At 46.0% G+C, this 13,015-nt stretch overlaps 1 protein-coding gene across 1 annotated transcript in view; it reads right to left on the reverse strand.

Moving 5' to 3' along the window:
• The window catches only part of LOC121577327 (WD repeat-containing protein on Y chromosome), a 46,170-nt gene extending 43,143 nt beyond the window's left edge, over positions 1-3,027 (reverse strand). Inside the window, exons 1-2 of the mRNA XM_041891090.2 lie at positions 2,352-3,027; positions 58-295 (exon numbers count right to left, since the gene is read on the reverse strand). Coding sequence (XP_041747024.2) covers positions 58-295; positions 2,352-2,422 — 309 coding nt within the window. The 5' untranslated portion in view covers positions 2,423-3,027. The remainder of the gene's footprint in view (positions 1-57; positions 296-2,351) is intronic.
• Positions 3,028-13,015: the final 9,988 nt, after the last annotated feature.

Genomic DNA, 13,015 nt, shown 5'->3' on the forward strand with positions numbered 1-13,015 from the left:
AATGTGTAAACTAACAAACAAAGAGTTCAACTGTACGTAACAAAGGGGCATAGTTACCTCATTGAAGACCCTCTCCATCCATCCGCTCTGGCTGTTTGGACCAATCACAGCACTCAGAGCATTCTGGAACTCCTCTAGACTCATCCCTCCTTTACCTCCTCCCTTTCTCCGTGTACCTCTCCAACTCCGCCGGGACCCCTTGTCCGAGGGTGTGCGACTGGTAAATGCATCCCTCAGCAACAGCAGGTGTTCAAGTCTGAGTTCCTCCTGAGGACAGGCATTCTGGCCTGCATCACTGTGGAGTAGAGTAGAGTAGAGTGGAATAGCAGTTTACAGTCCCTATGCAGGCAGCAGGAGTAGACTCTAACTCACAAAACCGTCACATACAGATCGCAAACTGTATATTGGTTAGATATAGATTCACGTACTGGCCATTATTGACAGTACTACTGCATAATATGAAAGGCTTACAGAATATGAACATATAGCCCACCCCTGTGGCAGCAGTGAGACTGCACACTTTGTGACCAATTTCAAAGACCACAAGGCATTTGTAACTCAAATACTTATAGTAAATTGAACTCAAAGTCAATGAAAAGTCATTATTACTTCAAATATTTATGTGGTACTGACTCAAATCTAAACGAGAAGTCAAATCAACTCAATTCCTTTTAAGTTATGATAACAAATACACTTTTTTTCCAGCATGCTTTACTGCAGGTTGATTTTTTTGGAATTGTTTTTAATATCTGTGTTTTTGCATGTACATTGATTGATTGATTAATCTTGTGCTACACAAATATAAATAAAATACATTTTTCTAAACAAATCCAATCATTCAGTTAGATTTTATGGTGCATAAAATCTAACTGAATGATTGGATTTGTTTAGAAAAATGTATTTTATTTATATTACTGAAATGGTAGTTCCGGTTGAAATGGCTTAGGTAGTCTCCACATACTGTTCCTAACCCTGACAGTCATTATGAGGCCTACAAGTAAGGTTGCAAAATTCTGGCAACTTTCCCAAAATTCCCAGGTTTTCCCAAAATCCTGGTTGAAGAATATCCAGGAATCTTCCAACCGGGATTTATGGGAAATTTACCAGAATTTTGCAAACCTACCTGCAAGTCACATTATACTGGCTTGCAAAGTGATGTGTAATTCCTATTGGAATCCAGCCAGAGTTATGATATCTAATAGTTGGAATTTTTATTCACCCGCAACCTGCATTCAGAATGACTGCCAGGGTTAGGAACAGTGTGAGGAGACTACCTAAGCCATTTAAACTGGAACAACCATTTCAGTAACGGGTGAAAAAAATGATCGTCTTTGTTTAGAATAAAATATGTTATTTATCTTTGTGTAGTTTAAGATTAATCACTCAATGAAATGCAAAAACAGATATTAAAAACTATTCAAAAAAATCTACCTACAGTAGAGCATCCTGGGGAAAAAGTTATATTGTTATTGTTATCATAATTTTAAAAAATTGAGTTGATGTGACTTCTCATTTAGTTTTGAGTAAGTTCCACATAAACCTTTTAAGTAATAATTACTTTTCATTTACTCTGAGTTCAATTTACTAGATGTATTTGAGTTAAAAATGCCTTGGGATTTACAGTGAACTAACCAAGCCCTTGATTTGATGTGGTAAGCTTGCTTGAAATTACTGTTTAAAAGATACCTTTTTTTTGGTATTTAAATGCTCTAAAAAGCATTGCTGTATTGAGGTTGAAACTCTCAACTTTCCTTGTATTGTATGGATTTAAGGGGTTCTTGAAGAGAGATTTGAGGGGGTGAGGGAGACTGCTAGGCCCTAAACCCCCGTATCGTATGTTGCCAACCTTGATGAGGACAAGCCTTGTGTGGCCCTGTTGCCATGGGAAACCACAGGACAATCGGTCATGTCTCCACATTCTCCTCACTCTTCCTGGTTCATCAAGGCACGCATGAGTGATCCTTTTAGATCATGGTAGTTCTCGTGATCAACTCACCGCACAGCCGGGTAATCATTGATATGCAGTCAATGAGACAGTTTCTACTCCAAAAGGGTTTGGAAATAAGACTTGAATTATCTCTACTTAGAGAGCTATTTTCATATAGAAATTGTAAAAAAATGAATATATTTTGATAGCATTATTTGCTGTGGAATTGAAATAACAGGATCCAGACAAATTTAAGGGATTACAAAAGCTGACAGGTGTCAACTTCTACTTATGCTAAACATAAAATATGAATATAAACTTGATTTAAAATCTTGAGTTATTTGGTGTATAAAAAAAATAAGACACACTTACAATGGATTATAACGTCTATCCTTCATATTGTTCTTAAAAATACAAAACTCACCAAGAGCTGCTGCTGGAGGTTTCCCTCTCGTAGACCTCCCATGGATCACTGCTGTCTCTTAGGGTCTCCATTCCTTTACACCTAACCTCTCTGTCTGTCTTTCAAACTAGTCTAGAGCTAAGTCGATTATGTGCTGCTAGAGTGAAATTTCACTGAACCAAGCTCTAAAAACAACCTCACTCATAGCTTTAGATCTTTTCTCTGGACTTTGCCTTAGATGGGTCCCTCAAAGCCTTGGGGCCCAAGTTCCTCTGTTTGTGTGTCAGAGAGTGAAGGATGCTGAAACACAAACTGACCTCATAACAGCCTAATCCCAATCTGATACCTCTCTCCCCTCCTTTAGGTTTAAAAAATAGTCTTTGTCTCTCTCTCTCCCTCTGTCTTTCGAGACAAACCCAATTTCAGGTCAAACAAAGCTGATTCTTTTCAGACATGGGTGGAATGCTCAGGTCCACAGATAAATACACCATCCATCACAGGAGTTTGACCACAGGGACAGAAAGTCAACACATCCTCAGTGGAGGACCAAGGAGACGAGACTATCCACAATCTACATGGGCACCAGGGTGTCAAGACAAGTAATCCTCTAGAAGTTAATGATTTGAAGGAAGAGGGAAAGAAGCCTCTCAGTCTGTAGCCTACCGATCCAGAAAGCTTTCCATGTGGAAGTCTTAGAAATCTCAACCAGGCTAAATAGATCAAAGATCAGGAGGTGCATGAGATCCTAAATGTTACTCAATGAGTGGAGGTGTGTACAGGTTTCTATCTGAGATTGTAATTCAAACAAAGGGACAGGCTCTGGCTAATGATAAACTACTAATGTATAAGTGACAGACTACTGAGCCATTAAACTAAAGCCATGGAGGAGAACCCAGGTCCCAGGTCACTTTATCATTAACTACCCCACTGAGACCATTCAACATGGTTTGGGTGTGTGGGGTGGTATGTATGTGTATGTTTAGATTATAGCTTGTGTTCTCTGTATCTCATTCCAAGCTTGGTGTTTGAACACTGGAACCCATTCTACCGGTAGGCCTTTTGAGGAGGGGGCCCATATGAGAAAGAAAAATACATTTAAAATATATTTTTAGATGTTAAAAAAATTGGATACATGTGAAAGATTTTAAATTGGTCAAATAATGTATTAAAAACATTTTTATATACATTTGAACATATATTACGGAATGTATTTGTCAGGGTGACGTGTATGCGGTAAACGAAGTCAAGCGCAGGACACCGAGCTACTGGCAGACGTACTTTACTGAACACAGTAATTCAAAGTACAAATCAAATCTCCTAACAGGGAGGAACAATAACTCGCACACAAAAGCAAGTGCCGACCTAACGAAAAACAATCACACACAATACACAATGAGAGACAGGGGGTTATAAATCAAATCAAATCAAATTTTATTGGTCACATGCGCCAATGCAACATAATTGGAAACAGGTGTAAACAATAAAGACCAAACAAGACAAACACCGAAACATAGATCAGTAGCAGCTAGTACTCCGGGGACGAAGAACACCGAAGCCTGCCCGAGCAAGGAGGAGGAGCAGCCTCGGCTGAATCCTTGACAGTACCCCCCTTGACGCGCGGCTCCAGCCGTGCGCCGACCCCGGCCTCGGGGACGGCCAGGAAGAGGCAGAGCAGGGCGAGTCGGATGACTCCGGTGGAAATCCCTCAACATGGAGGGATCTAGGACGTCCCTCCTAGGGACCCAGCACCGTTCCTCCGGACCGTAACCCTCCCACTCCACGAGATACTGCAGGCCCCCCATCCGACGCCTCGAATCCAAGATGGAACGGACTGAGTACGCCGGAGCCCCCTCGATGTCCAGTGGGGGCGGAGAAGCCTCTCGTACCTCACTCTCCTGGAGTGGACCAGCTACTACCGGCCTGAGGAGAGACACATGGAACGAGGGGTTAATGCGGTAATTAATGGGCAGTTGTAACCTATAACATACCTCGTTCAATCTACTCAGGACTTTAAATGGCCCCACAAACTGCCGACCCAGCTTCCGGCAGGGCAGGCGAAGGGGCAGGTTACGGGTCAAGAGCCAGACACGATCTCCCGGTGCATACACCGGAGCCTCACTGCGGTGGCGATCGGCGCTCGCCTTTTGCCGCCTGATAGCCCGCTGCAGATGGACATGCGCAGCGTTCCAGGTTTCTTCCGAGCGCCGAAACCACTCGTCCACCGCAGGGGCTTCGATAACCGCAGGACCGGCTGATAACCTAGCACACACTGGAAAGGCGTAAGGTTAGTTGAGGAGTAGCGGAGTGAGTTTTGGGCTATCTCTGCCCAGGGGATAAATCCCGACCACTCCCCCTGCCGGTCCTGGCAATAGGACCTCAGAAACCTACCCACATCCTCTTCACTCTCTCCACCTGCCCATTACTCTCGGGGTGAAAACCCCCAGACGTTCCATAAACGCCCTCCAGACTCTAGAGATGAACTGGGGACCCCGATCAGACACTATATCACATTTACATTACATTTACCTCAGGTACCCCGTAGTGCCGGAAGACGTGTGTAAACAGGGCGTCAGCAGTTTGTAGGGCTGTAGGGAGACCTGGCATAGGAATGAGACGGAAGGCCTTCGAAAACCGATCCACAACGACCAAGATCGTCGTGTTCCCCTGGGAGGGGGGAAGGTCCGTGACAAAATCCACCGATAGGTGAGACCACGGCCGTTGTGGAACGGGTAGGGGTTGTAACTTCCCTCTGGGTTGGTGTCTAGGCGCCTTACACTGGGCGCACACCGAGCAGGAGGAAACATAAACCCTCACGTCCTTAGCTAAAGTGGGCCACCAGTACTTCCCACTAAAGCAGTGCACTGTCTGACCAATACCAGGATGACCAGAGAAGGGTGACATGTGAGCCCAATAAATCAATCGATCACGAACCTCGAGCGGCACGTACTTCCGACCCTCTGGACACTGGGGGGGGAGTAGGATCGGTACGTAACGCCCGCTCGATGTCCGCATCAACCTCCCACACCACCAGTGCCACCAGACAAGACTCCGGAAGTATGGGAGTGGGCTCAATGGACCTCTCCTCTGTGTCATATAGTCGGGACAGGGCGTCTGCCTTAGCGTTCTGTGACCCTGGTCTATAGGTGAGCGTAAATACAAATCGGGTAAAAAACATAGCCCACCTTGCCTGGCGAGAGTTCAACCTCCTCGCCGCCCTGATGTACTCCAGGTTACGATGGTCAGTCAAAATGAGAAAAGGGTGTTTAGCCCCCTCAAGCCAATGCCTCCACACCTTCAGGGCTTGAACCACAGCTAACAGCTCCCTGTCCCCCACATCATAATTGCGATCCACCGGACTGAGCTTCTTAGAAAAGAAAGCACAGGGGCGGAGTTTTGGTGGTGTACCCGAGCGCTGAGACAGTACAGCACCGATCCCAGCCTCGGACGCATCCACTTCAACTTGGAACGCCAAAGAGGGATCCGGATGTGCCAGCACTGGAGCCGAGGTAAACAGGTCCTTCAGATGTCTAAAAGCCCTGTCCGCCTCAGCCGACCACTGCAGACGCACCGGACCCCCCTTTAGCAGGGAAGTAATGGGAGCTGCTACCTGTCCAAAGCCCCGGATAAACCTCCGGTAGTAATTGGCAAAACCCAAAAACCGCTGCACTTCCTTCACCGTGGTGGGAGTCTGCCAATTGCGCACGGCTGAAACGCGGTCAATCTCCATCTCCACCCCTGACGCGGACAACCGGTGTCCCAGGAAGGAGATGGACTCCTGGAAGAACAGACATTTCTCCGCCTTCACATACAGGTCATGCTCCAACAGTCTACCAAGCACCCGACGAACCAGGGACACATGCTCGGCTCGTGTAGCGGAGTATATTAGAATGTCATCAATATACACCACTACACCCTGTCCATGCAGGTCCCGGAAAATCTCGTCCACAAACGATTGGAAGACTGAAGGAGCATTCATTAAACCGTATGGCATGACGAGGTACTCATAGTGACCCGAGGTGGTACTGAATGCTGTCTTCCACTCATCTCCCTCCCTAATGCGCACCAGGTTGTACGCGCTCCTGAGATCCAATTTTGTGAAGAATCGCGCCCCGTGTAATGACTCCGTCATACTAGCAATCAGAGGGAGAGGATAGCTGTATTTGATTGTGATCTGATTGAGACCACGGTAGTCAATACACGGGCGTAAACCCCCATCCTTCTTCTTCACAAAAAAGAAACTCGATGACGCAGGGGAAGTGGACGGCCGTATCTCAGAGATTCGGTGACATATGTCTCCATAGCCGCTGTCTCCTCCTGAGACAGAGGATACACATGACTACGAGGAAGCGCAGCGCCTACTTGGAGGTCTATCGCACAATCCCCCTGTCGATGGGGTGGTAATTGAGTCGCCTTCTTTTTACAGAAGGCGAGTGCCAAATCGGCATATTCAGGTGGAATGTGCATGGTGGGAACTTGGTTCGGACTTTCCACCATCGTTGCCCCTACGGAAACACCTACACACCGCCCAAAACACTGATCAGACCATCCCTTGAGAGCCCTCTGTTGCCATGAAATGTTGGGGTCATGAGATGTTTTTTCCTCCCGAGTGGCGCAGTGGTCTAAGGCACTGCATCGCAGTGCTAGCTGTGCCACTAGAGATCCTGGTTCAAATCCAGGCTCTGTCGTAGCCGGCCGCGACCTGGAGACCCATGGGGCGGCGCACAATTGGCCCAGCGTCGTCCAGGGTAGGGGAGGGAATGGCCGGCAGGGATGTAGCTCAGTTGGTAGAGCATGGCATTTGCAACGCCAGGGTTGTGGGTTCGATTCCAGTATAAAAAAATAAAAATACAAAATAAATAAAAATGTATGCACTCACTAACTGTAAGTCGCTCTGGATAAGAGCGTCTGCTAAATGACTAAAATGTCAAATGTAAATGTTAACCAGGGAATCCCCAACACCACGGGAAATGCAGGAGAATCAATCAAATACAAACAAATTATCTCCTCATGGCCCTCCTGCGTTTTCATCCTGAGAGGCGCTGTGACCTCCCTAATCAATCCTGACCCCAAAGGGCGACTATCTAGGGCATGGATGGGGAAGGGCACATCAACTGGTACAATGGGAATCCCTAACTTATAGGTGAACTGGCGATCAATAAAATTCCCAGCTGCGCCTGAATCTACTAGCGCCTTATGCTGGGAATGAGCAGAAACCTTGGGAAACACAACTTTAATACACATATGCGCAACAGGGAGCTCTGGGTGAGTTGGGTGCCTACTCACCTGGAATGACTCATCAGTGTGCTGCCTACTGCCTCGATTCCTAGGAGACCCTCCACAGCACCGACCAGCAGTGTGTCCTCTGTAGCCACAGCAGTGTGTCCTCTGTGGCCACAGTCTCCTGGTCTCCCTAGTACCAGCACCTCCGAGCTCCATAGGGGTCGGCTCGGAAGTGCTGGGGGATGGAATGGACGGCCCTGAATCCGGACGTCCGCGGGTAGCCAACAGGGTATCCAGGCGAATAGACATGTCCACCAGTTGATCGAAGCTGAGGTTGGTGTCCCTGCAGGCCAATTCCCGACGCACGTCCTCCCTCAGGCTACAGCGGTAGTGGTCGATGAGGGCCCTCTCATTCCATCCCGCGTTGGCAGCCAGCGTCCGGAAGTCCAGCGCGAACTCCTGTGCGCTCCTTCTCCCCTGCCTGAGGTGGAATAGACGCTCACCCGCCGCTTACCCTCTGGTGGATGATCGAAAACTGCCCTGAAGCGGCGGGTGAACTCTGCATAGTTGACATTAGCGCCGTCTATTCCCCCCCACTCGGCGTTGGCCCACTCCAGCGCCGAGTGGGGGGGTTGTATCCCGAGGGCACCGGGTGGATGGTTGCCAGGTAGAGTTCAACCTGGAGCAGGAAACCCTGACACCCGGCAGCTGTGCCATTATAAGCCCTCGGGAGCGAGAGCCGAATCCCACTGGACCCCGGAGGAGAAGCGATGGGTAATGCCGATGGTGGTGGTATCGTAGGAGGAGCTGTAGGCAGACCCCCTCTTTCCCATCGCTCCATAGTGCTCACCACCCATTCCATGGCGGTGCCGAGAGCCTGGATCATGGCCGCTTGTTGTTCAACGCGTTCCTCCACTGATCCAGCTGGCACCGCCGCTCCTGCTGACTCCATGGTGGTGTGTGATTCTGTCAGGATAAACGTGTATGCGGTGAACGAAGTCAAGCGCAGGACACCGAGAGACTGGCAGATGTACTTTACTAATAAACGTAATGAAAAGTACAAAACAACAAAAACCTCCAAAACAGGGAGGAACAATATTCGCAATACACAGTCCTGCCGAAAACAAATGGAGAACAATCACACACAACAAGCGAATGACAGACAGGGGTTATAAAGGGAAACCATCAACACTAATGGGAAACAGGTGTACACAAAGCAGACCAATCTAGAAGATGCTGAAACCTAGATCGGTGGCAGCTAGTACTCCGGGGACGACGAACGCCGAAGCCTGCCCGAGCAAGGAGGAGGAGCAGCCTCGGCTAAATCCGTGACAAATGGTTTGTCGAGATCGGTGTGGAAGAAATTGACTGGCCTGCACAGAGCCCAGACCTCAACCACATCGAAACACCTTTAGGTTGAATTGGAACTTCGACTGCGAGCCAGGCCTAGTCGCCCATCACCAGTGCCCAACCTCACTAATGCTCTTGTGGCTGAATGGAAGCATGTCCCGCAGCAATGTTCCAAGTTGAAAGCCTTCCCAGAAGAGTGGAGGCTGTTATAGCAACAAAGGGGGGACCAACTCCATATTAATGCCCATGATTTTGGAATGGGGGGGGCAGAGTCAAGACCGAGACCAGAGAAATGCGAGTCCAATTCAAGACCATGAATAACATTTTGCCAAATCACCACCATAATAACAGTTCAAAATGTCCAGTATTTCTGTGTTCATATTTCAGAACAACCGTGCATTTGGACAATTAATAGACACTGCAGTAAATAAAACCAAATAAAAACATTTGTCTTGTCCAGGACCGAAGTCTACACATACTGGTGCGCTATAACCAATCAGCGCTACAGTAGACCTTTATACAAACAAGCCATTTGCCACACGGACCTGCCATCATTCACTTTGAACTGGACTGTGTGTTTACAGGCAGTAGCAATAAGCATAAGCGCGACTTAAGATCATTTCAACACATTCGCCAAAAGCCAGAAAATACACCTGAATGGATTTCTGCAAATCCGTAAACACCACGGGAGTGCTCTTACATTTGGGAACTTTACAGTCCTATTGATCGAACAACCATGAAAAGGTAGGCTCTCTCTCCCTCAGTTATGCACATCAACAACAACAAGATCAACAACTAATGCTAGCCAGAGAAAGATGAGCTAAAATCTAACAAAATAACATTAGATAAACCCTCTCAAACTTTTTAGCTAGTTGGCCGTCAAAATTGCACTGATAAACGATGGGGAATTGTAGCCTCCTCGTCCTTCTGCAGCTTGCCTGCCAATGCATGCTTGTCCCAACCAAGCACCCAAGCTAACTGGCTATACTTACTAGCTAGCTACTTCCAGACACAAATGAGAGAACACATCACTCTGACCATTTTACTCGCCGTAGCAGAGCTGGTTAGGCTGTTTACATGTTATCTAGAGCATTCTTGACTAACTATTACTATTTTTTCCTACGTATACTGACACCGGTCATATTCAGCGGGTGTTGCCGTTTGTAAATTCATCAGTTGTTCTGCGCTCTGGCACACTCAGACGAGAGTGCTCTGAAATTGGAGTAGATAGCCAGAGTGAATTTGCGAACGCAAGAGATATGCTGACTGGATAAAAGTCGTTCAAGTTCTTGCTAGCTAACCAAATGACACCAGCGTTTCTAGCTGTGTATAGCCACCGAAAAACGATATGATTGGAAAAAGTCAGTCACTTACCCACTCCTCCAATGGCATGATATGACAGCCTCCTAGCAGCTAGTTAGCTATCTATCCAGCTAACGTTAGGCTCCGTGTTTTTAGCTTGTGTTGGTGAAACCATACAGGAGAGGAAGTACAGAACCAACGACGCTAGACGGAGAGGAATATGTTTAAGCAAAAGGCAGTTTATTAAACAACAGAGATAGCTGGTACTGCTCAAGCTACATGCATGGACCCATTCAGTTGCCTCTTATCGAGACAGTTGAAAGGGATCAAAAACAGAGTTTTTAGCATTACTTTATACAATGCAACACAAAGGAAGGGGTCCTTCTTCTAGTCCCTTGATTGGTTCCCGAGGCGTAGGAGGCGGGTCTGCTCTGTCCAGAGTAGAAGCCCCATTTTGACCAGTAGAAGGAAGTGCAGTGTGTGTGTGTGCGTAACTCGTGAGGCATGAGGATGAGTGTGCGTATGCATGGAGATGTGTGTGTGAATGTGTGTATGTTCTCAAAGGAAAGTCTCGTGGGGAGCAACCAGATTGTGGCCTGTGGCGTGGGAGTTGTCCTTGAGAAGATATTGGCTCTGTCCATTGTTCTTGCATAGGAACAGCATTGATTGAAAACAAGCTCCTAACATTAAAATGGGTCATGCACAAGATTTTAGTCAGACCAAGCTATAACATTTTAATATTTACTACGACACTTGCTACATAAATAGATACGCTAGCCTGTTAGCCACGTTATGATTGACTTGTGGTCATTGCCCTTGCTAGTTTGATTGTATTGACATTCCCAGCCTTAGTTACATTCGCCCATTTTTGTCCAGAATATTGAGTCATTGAAACTGAAACAGTGTATCCCGAATGCAGGCAGCAAACAATGTACCAGGCTAGCTGTGATTTACAACCTGATTTTTTGGGACTACCAATAAATGTATGGGTGAATTATATTAGTCATGCATTGAATTGCATCCATCTATTCTGCCAACAATGCCTTATTGTACGTCATGGAATGTTGAGTCAAATATAACCTATATTAAAACCTCATATAAAGTTGGTTTTGTAGCATAAATTAGGAATTTGCTATTTTTGTACTGATATTATGATTGACTGTTTGTTTCATATCTGCAAAGTAGTTAAAACGATGTCAGTTCCACTTTAAACTTTAGGTCACAGGTTACTTTGTGTGCTAAAGGTGAAATGTTTTTTTACAATGGGAACTAATAGTTGTACATTTCTATTGGGAAATGCTTAATGGTTGTGTTTTTGTATTCTTATGATTGAGTTTATGGACCGCTTAACATCAACTTCGTGTGTGACTGCTTATCCTTTAACATCATGCTGTGTGTGACTGCTTATCCTTTAACATCATGCTGTGTGACTGCTTATCCTTTAACATCATGCTGTGTGTGACTGCTTATCCTTTAACATCATGCTGTGTGACTGCTTATCCTTTAACATCATGCTGTGTGTGACTGCTTATCCTTTAACATCATGCTGTGTGACTGATTATCCTTTAACACCATGCTGTGTGACTGATTATCCTTTAACATCATGCTGTGTGTGACTGCTTATCCCTTAACATCACGCTGTGTGTGACTGCTTATCCTTTAACATCATGCTGTGTGTGACTGCCTATCCTTTAACATAATGCTGTGTGTGACTGCTTATCCTTTAACATCACGCTGTGTGTGACTGCTGTCTTTCCATCAGCCCTATCCAGTGGTGTAGTGGTGCCTGGAGAAGTGGGTATACTCTAATTTTGTCAAAATGGCCGCCCAGTGAAGGAAAAGGCACCCTGTGTGAAAAATCCTATGTTTTGTTATGTTTCTTTTAATGAGTTTTCAAATATTTTTACTCTCAAAATCTCTTTTTATATATATATATATAAAAATACAAAAATGAGATGGTTTAAGTACACAGCAATGCTTAAATGACATCAATCTGATTGGGTGGGCGTGACAGGGCCTGGCTCCCCAGTGGGTGGGCCTCTGTCCACCCAGGCCCATCCATGTCTAAGCCCCTGATGCAAACAGTGCATGATGACAATTGCGCATCACAAATAGCCTACAAACCAACACTTCGGACTAAACTTTTTCAGTACCTGGTTTGCGTACCCATTGTTGCCTTAGTTAGCATTTACTGGTAGATGTCATAAATTGAAACGTATTTTCTACCCTACCAGCTACCGATGTCATTCTTCTGTGAGCTGCTCCATGTCAAAACCAGTTGAGAGCTGCAGATGATATTCCGCTGAAAGTAGGCTATGTGTGCGGCGCGCATGTGAACATATTCACGTGCTTTGCAATTGTGTAGGCTACAATTGTGGTCAAAAGTTTTGAGAATTAGATAAATATTAATTTTCACAAAGTCGGCTACCTCAGTTTTTATGATGGCAGTTTGCATATACTCCAGAATGTTATGACGAGTGATCAGATGAATTGCAATTAATTGCAAAGTCCCTCTTTGCCATGAAAATGAACTTAATCCCCAAAAAACATTTCCACTGCATTTCAGCCCTGCCACAAAAGGACCAGCTGACATCATGTCAGTGATTCTCTCATTAACACAGGTGAGAGTGTTGACGAGGACAAGGCTGGAGATCACTCTGTCATGCTGATTGAGTTAGAATAACAGACTGGAAGCTTTAAAAGGAAGGTAGTGCTTGAAATCATTGTTCTTCCTCTGTTAACCATGGTTACCTGCAAGGAAACACGTGCCGTCATCATTGCTTTGCACAAAAAGGGCTTCACAGGCAAGGATA

Source organism: Coregonus clupeaformis, chromosome 1, assembly GCF_020615455.1.
Source record: "Coregonus clupeaformis isolate EN_2021a chromosome 1, ASM2061545v1, whole genome shotgun sequence".
Taxonomy (NCBI): domain Eukaryota; kingdom Metazoa; phylum Chordata; class Actinopteri; order Salmoniformes; family Salmonidae; genus Coregonus; species Coregonus clupeaformis.